We start from the raw sequence: 18,753 nt of genomic DNA, 5'->3' as shown, positions 1-18,753 counted from the left end.
GGTAAAAAGTCGCAGCAAAATTGCGCAACTTTGGGGACGCAATAGTGGAAACATAGCCTTAGTACCAATTGAGTATTGTTGCTGACCATGTCCATCCCTTTATGACTACAGTGTCCCCATCTTCTGATGGCTCCTTGCAGCAGGATAATGCACCATGTCACAAAGCTCCAATCATCTCACCACTGGACAATGAGGTCACTGTACTCCAATGGCCTCCACACTCACCACATCTCATCCAAATAGAGCCTCTTTGGGATGTGGTGGAACGACGGTAGACAAATCTGTAGCAACTGCGTGATGCTATCATGTCACTATGGACCAAAATCTCTGAGGAACGTTCCCAACACCTTGTTGTATCTATGCCACCAAGAATGAAGGCAAAAAGGGGGTCCAACTCGCTACTAGCAAGGGGGACCTAATAAAGGGGGTCCAACCCGCTACTAGCAAGGTGTACCTAACAAAGGGGGTTCAACCCGCTACTAGCAAGGTGTACCTAACAAAGGGGGACCAACCCGCTACTAGCAAGGTGTACCTAACAAAGGGGGTCCAACCCACTACTAGCAAGGTGTACCTCATAAAGGGGGTCCAACACGCTACTAGCAAGGTGTACCTAATAAAGGGGGTCCAACCCGCTACTAGTAAGGTGTACCTAATAATGGAGGTCCATCCCACTACTAGCAAGGTGTAACGACGGGAGATTGGCATTATGCATGTGCAGCTGACAAATCTGCAGCACCTGCATGATGCCATCATCTCACTATGGACCAAAATCTCTGAGGAACGTTTCCAACACCTTGTTGTATCTATGCCACCAAGAATGAAGGCAAAAGGGGGTCCAACCCGCTACTAGCAAGGGGGTTCAACCCGCTACTAGCAAGGGGGACCTAATAAAGCGGGTCCAACTTGTTACTAGCAAGGTGGACCTAATAAAGGGGGTCCAACCTGCTATTAGCAAAGTGTACCTAATAAAGGGTGTCCAACCTGCTACTAGCACGGGGGAACCTAATAAAGTGGCTGGTGAATGGATACTTAATCTATATGTGTGTGTGTGTGTGTGTGTGTGTGTGTGTATATATATATATATATATATATATATATATATATATATATACACACACACACACACACACACACCTACATTCCTCTGCAGTCAGGAAGGGCATGCTGGGTATTCCATGAAGGCGTAACACAGATTGTGCTGCGCTCACAGTTTGCCTAGCGATATATATAGATTAAAAATAACATCCTTTATCGCGGTGACTCAGTGCAATGTAACGCAACAGAAAATAAAAAAAAATAGAAGGGGGGGAGGCTTCACCTTATATTTTCCGTCCCCTGTTGTTAACACCTTGCGTGACCACACTACTGTTTTTATGGTGTTTTTTTTAGGAACTATTTCTGTTGCAATGTATGCAGATAATTGAAGGACTCGGGAAGATCCACCCTTATTTCATCATACTGCATGCGGCCACATGCTATTGCAGAGTATACTATTTCTCCTAAGGTGAACCAACCCTCCCCCATAGAGACACTCCACCCGTATTTCACCATACTGCTTACCGTCACATCGGGGGGGATTTAAAAGAACCCCATTGCATTTCAGGGTATACCATTTCTCTTGGGCCCCTTTCACACAGGCTGTCCGATCAGGTCCACCTCTTAGTTTTTCAGGCGGACCTGTTTCGGACCCTGCATTGTCCTCTATGGAGCAGCGGACGTATGTATGTCCATTGACACCCGCCGCCAGTGGTGGCCCGTCCATTAAGGGCGCACGGGCGCCGCCTCCTCTATCATGCCACCCCCCCTATATCATGCATATGCATGACTCTATCCATGGCCGCCCCCTATTCATGCGTCCGGCCCCTTTTAGGACGCCGAGCGCTTGAATTACAGTGGCAGGGGGGTGTTTTTTTTTTTTTTGTTTAAGCACCTGATTAGGGCCATAGGCTCTAATATAGGCTTCAAAATAGGGTGGACTCGTGGCGCAGAGCATTGCGCTCAGAGCCCCACCCAGGCGTTATAGAAAAGCAAATGAATATTCGCTTTTCTAACACTGAACTGCCTCTCCGCCAATCAGGATGCGTGGGTCTAAATACCCATCACCTGATTGGCTGAAAGGACAGGCGCTCCTATTGGAAGGAGAGATCCCCCCCCCCCCATCTGAGCAAGCTATATTTCCCTTAGCGGAGACGCCTGCGTGAAAGGGGCCTTAAGGTGAACCCGTCCTCTTCCATAGATCCACTGCAAATCTGGTTGACATCCATTTGGACTCACTTTGCTGTTGGACCATCCTGACTTCATGCACATATCATCCTATCGAGCAGAAGACACAGGTGCACCATCCAGGCCCTATGAGAAAACTCTGAAAGGCTCTGTGGCTGGATGGTGCACTGAGTGGTACCAAAGCTAATTGGTAGCCAGGGAGGAATATCTGGTCAGCATTCTGGGCGGACCTCCCTGGACATATACTGCCCTAAAGGTTGGTAGCACTCGGTAAACTATTCAGCCACAGCAGCATTAAGACTCTCTGAGGAGCTGGACTGTGCGCCTGTGGCTTCTGCGTTGCTTGAAAACGCCAGGATCCCATACACAGGAGCTAAACGCCCAGCGGGCACGAGGGCTTAGAAAGGCAAATCTTTTGTCCATGTTTTGGCCAGACTTCTGACATTCCACAAATTACTGTTTACAGCATTCAACAGAGATGTTTAAACCCGCCAAGCATTGCGCTCCGAGGTGGTGATTTTCGAGTAAGTATGGGTATTTCCATCTGACCATCACCCAGATATACGTACCATGCAGTGCATGAGCAACAAACTCTCTAATATTGGGAATAGTCAGCCAGAAGAACTTTGACATTTTCTATTGGTGATAATCTATGATCCAGAAGTCTAATGTGAGACCATCGTTATTCAGGAGCTTCAATATATGGTCCCCAGACCTGCCTTCCCCTGCCAGGTTCCTCCAGAGATGGTTAGAGGTTCAAAGAGCGAATTCTGGCTCTCGGACATGTTACTACTGAGATCGAAGCTCTTTTTCAACTTTCTGTAAAGGCAGCATTCTTACTTCCCACTGACCACCAATGTAAGGAACATTCTTCCCACTGACCACCAATGGAAGGAACATTCTTCCCACTGACCACCAATGTAAGGAACATTCTTCCCACTGACCACCAATGGAAGGAACATTCTTCCCACTGATCACCAATGTAAGGAACATTCTTCCCACTGATCACCAATGTAAGGAACATTCTTCCCACCGATCACCAATGTAAGGAACATTCTTCCCACTGACCACCAATGTAAGGAACATTCTTCCCACTGACCACCAATGGAAGGAACATTCTTCCCACTGATCACCAATGTAAGGAACATTCTTCCCAGTGATCACCAATGTAAGGAACGTTCTTCCCACTGATCACCAATGTATGGAACATTCTTCCCGCTGACCACTAATGTAAGGGACATTCTTCCCACTGATCACCATTGTAAGGAACATTCTTCTCACTGATCACCAATATAAGAGACATTCTTCTCACTGATCACCAATGTAAGGAACATTCTTCCCACTGACCACCATTGTAAGGAACATTCTTCCCACTGATCACCAATGTAAGGAACGTTCTTCCCACTGATCACCAATGTAAGGAACATTCTTCCCACTGACCACCAATGTAAGGAACATTCTTCCCACTGACCACCATTGTAAGGAACATTCTTCCCACTGATCACCAATGTAAGGGACATTCTTCTCACTGATCACCAATGTAAGGGGCTTTCTTCCCATTGTCCATGACCATTATCGTAGGGTCCTTTTTAACTAACCACCAATTTCATGGTCTGCATTTTTTTCTGGGTTCTGATCTGTTTCATTTTATTACTAATGAATATAATTTAGTTGTATGTAGCAGCCCTAGGTGTCAAATGTGTTTTATTTATTCTTGTAATACATTGTACTGTTCATACTGATGTCCCATGAGCTAAAAATAGAATAATGATCAGCCGGGGTTCCCAGAGACCTGGAAATAATTGAAGGGTTCCTCTGGGGTAAGATCAGCTGATCTGGGGGGGGTCTTCACCTGCAGGGGGGATACCAGCACTGTCCTCCGGATTGGTGCTTTGGATTTGCAGGTCCAGCCTAGGGTGATCCTATCAGTATGTTGTCTACATGGGGGTTATCTGTCGGCCGATAGTCTGCATGCAATCTGATGTCTACATTTCTGGGAGGTGACCGCTATATACCAGTATATGGTACGGATAGACTGGCTTTGTCAGATATGGCCATTGTCTAGACTGAGGTCTGCAGCCATCTTGCATTTTATGGTTGTAAAATGCGATCTGGAGATACGATAATGAATATCTATTTTAACGTTACTGAATTTCGGAATTCAAGAAACCCTGCTGTCTTCAATAACAACCGGACCGGGGTCCGATCCCTTTGCTGCTTCACCCAAATGAAAAACAAAATGGAAGTATTAAACCCAAAACCAAATTTTATGATATGGTAGCTCCCCCAAAAAAATGAAAAAGGTATACTTACACCCTCCCCACCCCCCTGGTCCACGCTGTACTTGCCTCCACGAGAAATCAGTGCCCATGCAATCAGTGTAGTGGTCCAGGGATTTGAAAGCCCCTGCTTTTCTTCCCCTTCTTTCTGTAGGACTTAGGATGGATTAGAGTGATTCTGATTGGTCAAAGCAGTCATGTGTCCGTGCTGACCAATCAGAATCCCTCTGATCCATCCCAGAAGCCCTGAAGAAAGAAGGGGAAGGAGAGTGGGGCTTTACAGCTACAACGACTGCATGGGTACTGATCTCTTAGAGAGGTAAGTACAGAGGGGTGACCTAGGTTGTACATACAGGTTTGCTGGTCCCTGGTACCGCATCTTCTGGTTTTACCGGAGCATCCCCCTGGAGATCGCTCCCAGCTGCTGCGTCGTCAGGTGAAGCGCTCCCCAGGGGTTGTAACGTAGACCTGCAACTCCGCCCAGCTACAACCTGTCCTGGCACACTCTTTCTGACGCAGATCCGCTTCCACCTGTTACTCTAGCCGTGCCAGGGATGTTCGCCAAGGCCAGGGGCGTTCTGAAGGAGGACAGATTGAGGGTAACGACTGCCGTGAAAATGGTGATCTTGGTAAGATTTGGGGGGACAGGGTCCGCCTTGAAGCTAAAGTGACTTGATTTTATTTTGTATTTGCGTCATCTTGGGTTTTAGCTGCGCCTTCCCACTTACCATAAAGATCTCGGCGAGGTGCGAGGCATGTTGCGCCTCATGCAATGTCTTGGGGGAGGGTTTGCGCACCAATAACAGAAAGGAGCCCTGAGAGGTATCTGACGGTGATTGTGCCGGACGGCGTCTGTATATTCCCCTCTCTCCCGGCTAATCAGCAGGATGTTCTGCAGGATGTTGGAGACGGAATAATTACTGGAGATTTGAATGGCAGCCCGGCTAATAATAATGTAATTACCGCCTTTGCTGTCACAGGAACCTGCCTGTGGGGGATGGGGGCATTCTGGGTATTTGGGGGGGGGGGGGGGGTGTGCTGGTTCAGCATTCTAATTAACACTTTCATTACTCGCGTGAAAATGGCAATTACTTTGCCGTAAATTGTGAACTGAAGGTGAAGCCATTTTCTCGGCCAGATCACTAATGAACATCAACATTCCAAAATGGCTCCACTTTGGTTTAGTGATGTCGTTGCTCTCTAGTGATTGAATAGGCTGCATTCTCAGTGATGTCATCGCTCTCTAGTGATTGGATAAGCTGCATTCTCAATGATGTCACCGGTCTCTAGTGATTGGATAAGCTGCATTCTCAATGATGTCACCGGTCTCTAGTGAATGGATAGGCTGCATGCTCAATGATGTAATCGCTCTCTAGTGGGGGGATAGACTGAACTCTTGATGATGGTATTGGAAATTGCTGATCTTATATTCCGTGTCTTCTGTCTGTTGATTTGATTGGTGTTGGAATTGCTGTCGATTATTGAGAAGAGAGTTTTCAAAGCGTTTTTCTGTACAACTCGGTAACAGGAAGTTCAGACTCCGCTTCCTCTTTCTCAAGGAAACTCTTGACACCTCCCTGAGCAGCATTACCCAACAACACGTCTCTGGCTCTTCTTGATAAGATTCACATTTCTCCATCGATGGAAGCGCCTGATGTAACGACTTTCCCCGTATGTCCTCGCAATGCAATTCCTGAGAAGTATTTACAGAGGTGTAGAGGGGGGCTCGTGGGGGGGCTCCGGGGGAGGTGGGGAGGGGGGCCAGGTGACACAGCCGGGCAGGCAGGAAACATTATGTGACTAAACTTCCTCTGCGGGTCGGGGGGGGGGATTCCGCGAGATACGGAGATGAGTTCTGGTAAATAATTTTATACACGCGTTGGGAATTTTGCCTCATCTTTGGGAAATTGTGTCGATCATGCTTAAAACCCCTGAGGCTTATTTATCATCTTTGCAGTCAGTTGTGGTGAGCTCAGAAAAACGATCGCTGCTCTACACTCAGATATAGATCCAGTATATATACCCGGGTCTTCTGTACTGGAAAGGTCACTCCAAACCTTAAATGATACTTTTTGGTTCAGGTAGGTGCTGTGTGGTTGACTCACTGGTGTCTTCCTAGCTTCCCGGTTTATGGTGGTGAGAATCCAGTGAGTTCTCAGCCCCACCCACCAGCTGCAGTAACTATGATGGGTTCCTTTTTTTTAACCTAACAGGGTATGCAGCAAGAGGAGTGAGCCTCTTTCACTCACCTTTAAATGGCTGTAGCAGATAGGTAGAGCAGGGGGCTTTTCAAGATGATGCAGTCTGATGCGCCTATGTCTGGGACCAAGGTTGGGTGGAACAATCTCAGCAGGTATGTATTTTGCCAAACAATCCCCTTCATTCCAACATCTCCCACCCACTCGGCCACCCGTCCTCAAAAATCGGGCCCATCATTGGTGACATGGGAGGAATAGGGCCCATCACTGGTGACATGAGAGGAATAGGGCCCATCATTGGTGACATGGAAGGTATAGGGCCCATTATTGGGGACTTGGGAGGTATAGGGCTCATGATTGGTGACATGGGAGGTATAGGGCCAATTATTGATGACATGGGAGGTATAGGGCCCATTATTGGGGACTTGGGAGGTATAGGGCTCGTGATTGGTGACATGGGAGGAATAGGGCCTATGATTGGTGACATGGGAGCTATAGGGCCCATGATTGGATACCTGGGCATAATAGGGCCCTTAATTGGTGACGTGGGTAGAATAGGGGGCCCATCGGTGACATGGGAGGAATAGGGCTCATCATTGGTGACATGGGAGGAAGAGGGCCCATCATTGGTGACATGGGAGGAAGAGGGCCCATCATTGGTGACATGGGAGGAAGAGGGCCCATCATTGGTGACATGGGAGGAATAGGGCCCATCTTTGGTGACGTGGAAGGAACTGGGCCCATCATTGGTGATGTGGTCAGAATAGGGCCCATCGTTGGTAACATGGGCATAATAGAGCCCATAATTGGTGACGCGGGTGGAATAGGACCCATCGGTGACATGGGAGGAATAGGGCTCATCATTGGAGACATGAGAGGAATAGGGGCAAACATTGGTGACATGAGAGGTATAGGGCTCATCATTGGTGACATGGGAGGAATAGGGCCCATCATTGGTGACAAGGAAGGAATAGGGCTCATCATTGGTGACATGGGAGGTATAGGGCCCATCATTGGTGACATGGGAGGTATAGAGCTCACCATTGGTGACATGGGAGGAATAAGGCCCATCATTGGTGACATGGGAGGAATAGGGCCCATCATTGGTGACATGGGAGGTATAGAGCTCATCATTGGTGACATGGGAGGAATAGGGCCCATCATTGGAGACATGAGAGGAATAGGGACAAACATTGGTGATATGAGGTATAGGGCTCATCATTGGTGACATGGAAGGAATAAGGCCCATCATTGGTGACATGGGAGGAATAGAGCCCATCATTGGTGACATGGGAGGAATAGGGCCCATCAGTGGTGACATGGGAGGAATAGGGCCCACCATTGGTGACATGGGAGGTATAGGGCCCGTAGTTGGCCAGCGTTGGTCAGAAAAAAAAATGCTTGAAGGCCTTGCATATTGTGGTCACTTATAGGCATGCAAATTTGTGCAGCAAACATTCAGAAAATTAGATGCCCAGTCAGGACGCAGCTTCATTTGCGTGCGTTGGCCGATAACGTCTGCATCGTTTATGGTGGTGGCTGAACAGGGATCAAGCCTTGTCACAATTTTTTCCAATTAGGCAACTATGTATGTAATGTCCCCATTTAGGACCCCCCCCCCCCCCCCCCCCAGCTGAATGTCAACTTGACGGCCACTCCGATTCCCGCCTTCTCCAAGGCAGCAGGTGCGGTAAGGTGGTGCGTTCTCCAGAAGTTAGTGACAGTGGCAGCTCCCTCGTCTCCTCTGCAGAGATGTTTCGGGGGGGTGGTCCCTGGCACAGTTGATGCGGTTGTCATGGTTATACATAGCGAGATGTCTACATGTTCCAGGATTTTTTTCTCTCGCTCTCTCTCTTTCTCTCTCGCTATCGTGTCGGTGGATACTGCAGCATTCACCCAGAGATGCAGCATCAGCCTGGTTTCCGCAGCACCTCTGTCTACGGCCCCGTGCGGGCGGACGCCCTCGCCGCCTCCACCGCCCCTCGCCGGCTGCAGACCATGAGCTGGAGGGCCAAACGCCCCAGCGAACGCACTACGTCAGTCATAATGATGGTGGGTTCGCAGCTACTGCCCTTTAGAGATTGACCATTAGGCGGATAGGTAGAGTGACCGTTCGGGGAAAAAAGGCGGACGCGGCCGTAATGTGTGATTGCGAAAAAGATTCGGTCATCGTTAACGATCTCCTTTATTTCTTTTTTTTTATTGCAGAATAAAGACAAGGAGAAGATGAAGGACGCCAAGGACACGCGCTACACCAACGGGCACCTCTTCACCACCATCACCGTCTCCGGGACGACGATGTGTTTCGTGTGCAATAAGAGCATCACGGCCAAGGAGGCGCTCATCTGTCCGAGTAAGTAAATGACCCCCCCCCCACCTTACGCCTAACTTGCCGTGCCCGGGGGGGCTTGTGCCTTCATTGCCCCCCCCCCCCAAAAAAAAGAAAATGCAAACCAGGCGCGCGTTCTGGAATGCAGGAACTCCTAGCTGGTAATAGGCTTTGCTTCGGTTATCTGTGCCAGTCCGAGGAGCACGTTTATCTTCCATTAAAAGATCAGCGCGTAGGCGGGGAAGGAAAACGGCAGCTCATTTGTGTGTTTTGCTGGTGTGTGTTTGGGGGACCCCTGCAGGCTGTGTGCATAAAAATCCCCGAGACCCAGCGCCAGCAAGATTGCAGCAGGATACAGTTAACCCTTTCCCCTAAGGGGGGGGGGGGGGGGGTTGCTGGGCTCCACCCACTCGTGGCCGTCCAGGGTTGATTTTTACGGGATATTATTGTATTTATAGACGTTTCTCGCTTTTACATTTTTGTATGTCAGGAAGCAGAAAGTCGATTTTTGCCCTCTGAAAATTGGAAAAGTTTTTATAATGTAAATGATAGAAGTATATATTTTATTGCTGGTATGGAAATGACACGTGTAACCAGGGCAGCCATCAAAAATGTTGGAGTCCCTTACACAGCTTTAATCCTGCCCCCCCCCCCCCTCCGGGCCTGAACTCGCGTACATCAGAATTTACTCCTATGATTAGGATCCTCAAAGTTCCCCCCTTACATCAGGGTCACCAGAGTCCCCCCTCCTTTCCTCAGTGTCCCCAAAGTCACCCCCCCACATCAGGGTCCCCCCAGAGCCTCCCTCTTTAAATCAGGGTCCCCAGAGTTCCCACATACATCTGGGTCCCCAGAGTCCCCCTCCTTAAATTAGGCACCAAAGCTCATCCCCCCTACTTGCATCAGAATCCTCCTTTCATTGGGATCGCCAAAGTCACCCCTCTTACATCCGGGTTCCCAGAGCCCCCCTTACATTAGGGTTCCCCTTTCATCAGGATCCCCAAAGTCACTCCCCTTACATCAGGATCCCCAGAGCCCCCCTTACATCCGGGACTCCAGAGCCTCCCTTACATCCGGGTCCCTAGAGCCCCCCCTTTACATCCGGGTCCCCAGAGCCCCCCTTACATTAGGGTTCCCCTTTCATTAGGATCCCCAAAGTCACCCCCCTTACGTCAGGATCCCCTTACATCAGGGTCCCCCAGAGCCTCTCTCCTTAAATCAGGGTTCCCAGAGTTCCTACTTATATTTGGGTCCCCCTCCTTAAATCAGGCACCCCAAATCTCCCCCCTTACATCAGAGTCCCCCTTTCATTAGGATCCCCAAAGTCACCCCTCTTACATCCGGGTTCCCAGAGCCCCCCTTACATCCAGGTCCTCAGAGCCCCCCTTACATCAGGGTCTCCAGAGGCCCCCTTACATTAGCGTTCCCCTTTCATTAGGATCCCCAGAGCCCCCCTCCTTAAATCAGGCACCCCAAATCTCCCCCCTTACATCAGAGTCCCCCTTTCATTAGGATCCCCAAAGTCACCCATCTTACATCCGGGTTCCCAGAGGCCCCCTTACATCCAGGTCCTCAGAGCCCCCCTTACATCAGGGTCTCCAGAGCCCCCCTTACATTAGGGTTCCCCTTTCATCAGGATCCCCAAAGTCACTCCCCTTACATCAGGATCCCCAGAGCCCCCCTTACATCCGGGTCCCTAGAGCCCCCTCTTTACATCCGAGTCCCTAGAGCCCCCCTTACATCCGGGTCCCCAGAGCCCCCCTTACATACAGGTCCCCAGAGCCCCCCTTACATTAGGGTTCCCCTTTCATTAGGATCCCCAAAGTCACCCCCCTTACATCAGGATCTCCAGAGCCCCCCTTACATCAGGGTCCCCCAGAGCCTCTCTCCTTAAATCAGGGTTCCCAGAGTTCCTACTTATATTTGGGTCCCCCTCCTTAAATCAGGCACCCCAAATCTCCCCCCTTACATGAGAGTCCCCCTTTCATTAGGATCCCCAAAGTCACCCCTCTTACATCCGGGTTCCCAGAGCCCCCCTTACATCCAGGTCCTCAGAGCCCCCCTTACATCAGGGTCTCCAGAGGCCCCCTTACATTAGCGTTCCCCTTTCATTAGGATCCCCAGAGCCCCCTTCGTTAAATCAGGCACCCCAAATCTCCCCTCTTACATCAGAGTCCCCCTTTCATTAGGATCCCCAAAGTCACCCATCTTACATCCGGGTTCTCAGAGCCCCGCTTACATCCTGGTCTCCAGAGCCCCCCCTTACATCAGGGTCTCCAGAGGCCCACCTTACATTAGGGTTCCCCTTTCATTAGGATCCTCAGAGCCCCCCTCCTTAAATCAGGCACCCCAAATCTTCCCCCTTACATCAGAGTCCCCCTTTCATTAGGATCCCCAAAGTCACCCATCTTACATCCTGGTCTCCAGAGCCCCCCTTACATCCAGGTCCTCAGAGCCCCCCTTACATCAGGGTCTCCAGAGGCCCCCTTACATTAGGGTTCACCTTTCATTAGGATCCCCAAAGTCACCCCCTTACATCAGGGTCCCCAGAGTCCCCCTTACATCAGGGTCCCCAAAACTCGTTTACATCATGGTCCCTAGAGCCTATTCCCTTTTAAAGATAGAAGGGCAGAGTGGGGTAAGTAAAGTGGAGAGGTTTAATAGAATAGTTGGGGTAGTGGAAGGAGAGGAGGGAGTATTGTGAAGACCCCAGCTTACAGCTTAGATTTTGATGAAATTGACATTTTTTCTCTGTTCTCGTATTGAAACAGTCAATTTATAGCCCAGTTTCGACTTTACAATCTATAAAATTCTGGTGGAACAATTTGATGGAACTCATGGTGGGAGCTCGTGTTTTGATTGCTTAGTTTCTGGCAGTTATGTGTGATTCCTGGTAAATGGAAATTGTTACACGTGTGGCCAGCTTAACTGCTCACCCTACTGGTTATTCTTAACCCTCACCCTACCGTTAGCCCTGAACCCACCCTCAAATATTTCCTCTAAGTCAGGGGTCCTCAGACTTGGTAAAACATTTACTGTTCTTCAGACTTTTTAGGCAACTGGACAGTGACCAGTGGGAGTAGAGGAGGCCTCAGTGTCGGTGGGAGTAGAGGAGGTGTCAGTAGGAGTAAAGGCCTCGGTGTCGGAGTAGAGGAGGCCTTGGTGTGGGTGGAAGTAGAAGAGCCCTCAGTGTCGGTGGGAGTAGAGGAGGCTTTGGTGTGGGTGGAAGTAGAAGAGGCCTCTGTGTCGGTGGGAGTAGAGGAGGCCTTGTCGGTGGGAGCAAACAATCCCCCAAGTTCGGTGTTGGGGGTGGAAGTAAAACAATTACCCATCGCCTGTGGTCGGTGAGGAGCAGTAATGCTTCATCCTTGAAGCCACTGCCCCATCATTGGTGATATGGGAGGAATAGTGCACCCTCATTGGTGATATGGGAGGAATAGTGCACCCTCATTGGTGATATGGGAGGAATAGTGCACCCTCATTGGTGATATGGTAGGAATAGTGCACCCTCATTGGTGATATGGGGGGAATAATGCCCATCATTGGTAATATGGGAGGAATAGGGCCCATCTTTGGTGACATAAGAAGAATTGGGCCCATCATTGGTGACATAAGAGGAATAGAGCCCATTATTGGTCACGTGAGATGAATAGGGTCCATCATTGGAGATATGGGAGGAAAAGTGGCTATAATTGGTGATAAGGGAGGATTAATGCCCAGCAGTGTCAGTGTGAGGAATAGTGCCCCATCATTAGTGTCAGTGGGAGGAATAGTGTTGTATCATTGGTGACATGGAAGAAATAGTGCCCATCATTGGTGTCATGGGAGGAATAGTGCCCAGCATTAGTGATATGGGTGGAATAGTGCCCAAAATTGGTAATATGGGAGGAATAGTGCCCCATCATTAGTGATATGGGTGGAATAGTGCCCACAATTGGTAATATGGGAGGAATAGTGCCCCATCATTGGTGTCAGTGGGAGGATTAGTGCCCATCGTTGGTGATATGGGTGGAATAGTGCCCATCATTAGTGATATGGGTGGAATAGTGCCACAGCATTGGTGTCAGTGGGAGGAATAGTGCCCCATCATTGGTGTCAGTGGGAGGAATGGTGCCCCATCATTGGTGTCAGTGGGAGGAATAGAGCCCCATCATTGGTGTCAGTGGGAGGAATGGTGCCCCATCATTGGTGTCAGTGGGAGGAATAGTGTCCCATCATTGGTGTCAGTGGGAGGGATAGTGTCCCATCATTGGTGTCAGTGGGAGGGATAGTGCCCCATCATTGGTGTCAGTTGAACGAATATTGTGGGAGGAATAGTGCCCATTAGTGGTGTCACTGGAGGAATAAGACCCTTTGTTGGTGCTATCGGGAGGAATTGTGCCCTAAGAGCCAGCAAAGGGCCACATCCAGGCCTGCTGGCCACAATTTAGGGACCAGTGCTGTAACTCAACCAGTGTTAATTTCGTCGACTACAACATTTCCGTTGACTAAATTAATACTATTTTAGTTGACTAAAATATGACTAAAAACTAAAACAATTGAGATGACTAAAATACGACTAAAACTAAAATGGCCGTTTTAGTCAAAAGAGTATGACTAAAACTGAAATTTGATGTCAAAATGAACACTGGTCTGTAGTGCATGTTTAAACCTAAATATCATAAATAATAACATATTAGATTTTTCAATCCAGGAGTACATAATGAGGTGGAAATTGTAGAGAAATACTTAAATAATGCACTACAATATAACTAAACACATTCAATTTTAGACGACTAAAATGTACTGGAGATTTAGTCAACTAAATACAAATAAAACTAAAACAATTGCGGAAGACTAAAATGGAACTAAAACTAAAATGTAATTTTAGTCCTAATATTAAAATAAATTTGCTGCCAAAATTAACACTCAACTCAACCCAACCCCCGACCTTACAGTAACTCTCACTTTCCCCTCCCCCGCTCTTGTGCTTGGGTTTTTTTTATTTATATATATATATATATATATATATATATATATATATAATTTTTTTTTTTTTTTTTTTTTTTTACATTTTTATAATCTTTAGAATATTCTTTTCTGTAAATCCTCAAAACTTTTCCTGTAATGAAAGGTCAGCAAAGTATAACAGTTCTGATCACTGACTATAAACATTTATATATATACACACACAGTATCTCAAAAAAGTGAGTACACCCCTCAGTCACATTTTTGTAAATCTTTTCTTCTATCTTTTGATGTGACAACACTGAAGAAATGACACTTGTCTACAATGTAAAGTAGTGAGTGTACAGCTTGTATAACAGTGTACATTTGCTGTCCCCTCAAAATAACTCAACACACAGCCATTAATGTCTAAAACCGCTGGCAACAAAAGTCAGTACACCCCTAAGTGAAAATGTCCAAATTGGGCCCAATTAGTCATTTTCCCTCCCCCGGTGTCATGTGACTCGTTAGTGTTACAAGATCTCAGGTGTGAATGGGGAGCAGGTGTGTTAAATTTGGTGTTATCGCTCTCACTCTCTCATACTGGTCACTGGAAGTTCAACATGGCACCTCATGGCAAAGAACTCTCTGAGGATCTGAAGAAAAGAATTGTTGCTCTACATAAAGATGGCCTAGGCTATAAGAAGATTGCCAAGACCCTGAAACTGAGCTGCAGCACGGTGGCCAAGACCATACAGCGGTATAACAGGACAGGTTCCACTCAGAACAGGCCTCACCATGGTCCACCAAAGAAGTTGAGGTCACGTGCTCAGCGTCATATCCAGAGGTTGTCTTTGGGAAATAGACGTATGAGTGCTGCCAGCATTGCTGCAGAGGTTGTAGGGGTGGGGGGGTCAGCCTGTCAGTGCTCAGACCATACGCCGCACACTGCATCAAATTGGTCTGCATGGCTGTCATCCAGAAGGAAGCCTCTTCTAAAGATGATGCACAAGAAAGACCGCAAACAGTTTGCTGAAGACAAGCAGACTAAGGACATGGATTACTGGAACCATGTCCTGTGGTCTGATGAGACCAAGATAAACTTATTTGGTTCAGATGGTGACAAGCGTGTGTGGGGGCAACCAGGTGAGGAGGACAAAGACAAGTGTGTCTTGTCTACAGTCAAGCATGGTGGTGGGAGTGTCATGGTCTGGGGCTGCATGAGTGCTGCCGGCACTGGGGGGCTACAGATCATTGAGGGAACCATGAATGCCAACATGTACTGTGAGATACTGAAGCAGAGCATGATCCCCTCCCTTCAGAGACTGGACCGCAGGGCAGTATTCCAACATGATAACCACCCCAAACACACCTCCAAGACCACCACTGCCTTGCTAAAGAAGCTGAGGGTAAAGGTGATGGACTGGCCAAGCATGTCTCCAGACCTAAACCCTATTGATCATCTGTGGGACATCCTCAAACGGAAGGTGGAGGAGCGCAAGGTCTCTAACATCCACCAGCTCTGTGATGTTGTCATGGAGGAGGGGAAGAGGACTCCAGAGACAACCTGTGAAGCTCTGGTGACCTCCATGTCCAAGAGGGTTAAGGCAGTGCTGGAAAATAATGGAGGCCACACAAAATATTGACACTTTGGGCCCAATTTGGAGATTTTCACTTAGGGGTGTACTCACTTTTGTTGCCAGCGGTTTAGACATTAATGGCTGTGTGTTGAGTTATTTTGAGGGGACAGCAAATTTACACTGTTATACAAGCTGTACACTCACTACTTTACATTGTAGACAAGTGTCATTTCTTCAGTGTTGTCACATGAAAAGACAGAAGAAAAGATTTACAGAAATGTGACTGAGGGGTGTACTTACTTTGTGAGATACTGTATATATATATATATATATATATATATATATATATATACTGTATTCTGATTGTGACATTATACGATATTTCGGACACATAGTATCCATGTATGATTTCCGTCACGCTCAGTTCGGAGTCCCCGTCGCCCTCCTGCTCTTCGTTGCGGCTCCTCTCTCACGCCTCTCCCCGGATCGGTCACATGGTCCCCCAGGCCGCGTTTTTACACTTCTGGAACGCTCTTTGATGTCTCCTTCTGCTGGTAACGGCTCAGCTTACAGGTCCCATCTGGCGGCGGTTACACGATACGCCCAGCAGCTGGCGGCGGAGTTAACCGTCTCCCACCTTCGGCCAGATCCCTGCTGGGAAATCCATTCCGGGCCTCGTTACGGTTAATGAGGTTTATAGGAGGGGGGAGGAGGGGGGGGTGTCAATCGCACATTAGGGAAGGTGAAGGGGCCTCCAGTTTTCACGTCTTCCTTTCCGATGTCATTTTCCATACTCAGGCGGGAAATCTGCCTGTTTGCTGACTTGCTGAAAGTTAAAACGGGGCTTGCAGTTCCGATCGGCTGCTGTGTTATACCGAAATACGTGGAGGACGGGAGAGGATTGGGCGTCTTCAGCGCGGGCAGGAGGCTGGGCAGTGGCTCGGATTCTGCAGAGTTGCAGGGGCTGAAACGCGTCGTCACCCTCTGGCGCTACACAAACAAGGAGCATGAAATACGGTTCTTGTTTGTGTGTTTTCACCCCTTTATGACTGGCATTGTCCCCCCCCAAAAAAAAAAAAAATCACCTAGCACAAATCCTCTACTCCTCAAATCCTCTCCAAATACACATCCTCCCCCCACTCCAAATCCCCCCCCCCAAAAAAAAAAAAAATCGCCCAACAAATCCCCCCCCCAAAAAAATGGCACCAATCTCTATGCTTGCCCTCTAAGCATACGTTCTTCCTCCTCCCAAGACAAGTCTGTCCTCCCCCTGCTGAAATCCCCCCCTCCCACAACAAATCTCCCCCCCTCCAGAATCTCCTCAACACAAATGCCCCCCACCAAGAAAAAAAAATTCACCCCTCCCAGTACAAATCCTCTATCCTTCAAATTTCCCTTCCAAGTACATATCACCCCACTCTTATTCAATCCCCTCCCACCCTCCACCCCCCCCCCCCCCCAAAAAAAAAAATGGGCACCAATCTGCATGCTTACCCTCTAAGCATAAATTCTCCCTCCTTCAGTACAAGTCTGCCCCCCCCATAAAAAATCCCCCTCCCAGGACAAATCCCCCTCCCCCCCAAATCCCCCCAGCACAAATGTCCCCTCCCCAAAAAAAGAAAAATCACCCCTCCTAGCAAAAATCCTCTGTCCTTCAAACTTCCCCTCCGAGTACACATCCTCCCCCCATTCCAAATCCCTCTTCCCAGCACAATTCCCCCCCCCCAAAAAAAAATAAAAAAATTGGCACCAATCTGCTTACCCTCTAAGCATAAATTCTCCCTCCTCCCAGTACAAGTCTGCCCCCCCCCCCCCCCCCCCCGCTGCAATCCCCCCTCCAAGAACAAAACTTTCCCCCCAAATCCCCCCAGCAAAGATATAAAAAAAATCGCCCCTCCCAGCTCAAATCCTCTACCCTTCAAATTTCCCTTCCAAGTACACATCCCCCCACTCTAAATCCCCCCCTCCCCCCCAAAAAATGGGCAGCTATCTGTATGCTTACCCTCCAAGCATAAATTCTCCCTCCTCCTGGTACAAGTCTGCCCCCCCCCCCCCGATTAAATACCCCCTCCAAGAACAAATCTCTCCCCCCCCCAAATCCCCCCAAGCACAAATGCTCCCCTCCAAAAAAAATAAATAAAAAATCACCTCTCCCAGCACAAATCTATCCTTCTTCAAATTTCCCCTCCGAGTACACATCCTCCCCCTCCCCCCCCCGGAATACATTAGTGTTACACATGGCAGACAGATCTCGGTGCCGTCACTCTGCTCTCCGCCGTATAGAGAGAGGAGTGTGTGCTTTACTAATCCACCATCAGGAGAGAGGATTTCTACCGAGACCAACTACCCCCCACATGGGGGGGGGGGGGGGGGGAACCATTCCTGATAGGTCACCATATACAGCAACTGTATCATTCTTCATAAAGCTTCACTCTTATCAATAAAAGGCAGTGACTGTGCCTAGGCTGAGATGATGTCATCAGTCTGCTACAGGCAGGAGGAGGCATTTCCTCAGTCCCCCCCCCCCCCCGTGTAAACATTCCACCCCCCCACATAAAAACATTGCATCCCCCCCACCCCCATGAGGAAGACTGCACCCCCAACATGAAAACATGCACTTCCAGTCCCCCAACACACTCATAAAAACACTGCATCCCCTACATTAAAGTATTCATACCCCTTGACATTTTCCACATCTTGTCATGTTACAACCAAAAACGTAAATGTATTTTATTGGGATTTTATGTGATAAACACAAAGTGACACATAATTGTGAAGTTGAAGGAAAATGATAAATGATACAAATAAATATGTGAAAAGTGTGGGGGGGGGCATTTGTATTCAGCCCCCTTTACTCTGATACCCCTAACTAAGATCTTGTGGAACCAATTGCCTTCAGAAGTCACCTAATTAGTAAATAGAGTCCACCTGTGTAATCTCAGTATAAATACAGCTGTTCTGTGAAGCCCTCAGAGGTTTGTTAGAGAACCTTAATGAACAAACAGCATCATGAAGGCCAAGGAACACACCAGACAGGTCAGGGATAAAGTTGTGGAGAAGTATAAAGCAGGGTTAGGTTATAAAGGAATCTCCCAAGCTTTGAACATCTCACGGAGCACTGTTCAATCCATCATCGGAAAATGGAAAGAGTATGGCACAACTGCAAACCTACCAAGACATGGCCGTCCACCTAAACTGACCCGGCCGGGCAAGGAGAC

The 18,753-nt window shown here is 48.4% G+C and overlaps 1 protein-coding gene across 8 annotated transcripts in view; it reads left to right on the top strand.

Annotated features, from left to right (window-relative positions):
* Window positions 1–18,753, top strand: part of ARHGEF2 (Rho/Rac guanine nucleotide exchange factor 2) — a 168,297-nt gene that overhangs the window by 113,391 nt on the left and 36,153 nt on the right. For 6 of the 8 annotated variants that reach the window (XM_073609298.1, XM_073609297.1, XM_073609296.1 and 3 more), the window contains one exon: window positions 8,909–9,053. In XM_073609298.1, the coding sequence (XP_073465399.1) occupies window positions 8,909–9,053 (145 nt within the window). Of the gene's footprint in view, window positions 1–6,033; window positions 6,174–8,546; window positions 8,753–8,908; window positions 9,054–18,753 lie in introns of those variants that run through there. The other 2 variants (XM_073609305.1, XM_073609303.1) reach the window with 2 other exon arrangements.

This window comes from Aquarana catesbeiana, linkage group LG13, assembly GCF_042186555.1.
Source record: "Aquarana catesbeiana isolate 2022-GZ linkage group LG13, ASM4218655v1, whole genome shotgun sequence".
Taxonomy (NCBI): Eukaryota; Metazoa; Chordata; class Amphibia; order Anura; family Ranidae; genus Aquarana; species Aquarana catesbeiana.
This window is presented reverse-complemented; position numbering and strand designations above follow the sequence as displayed.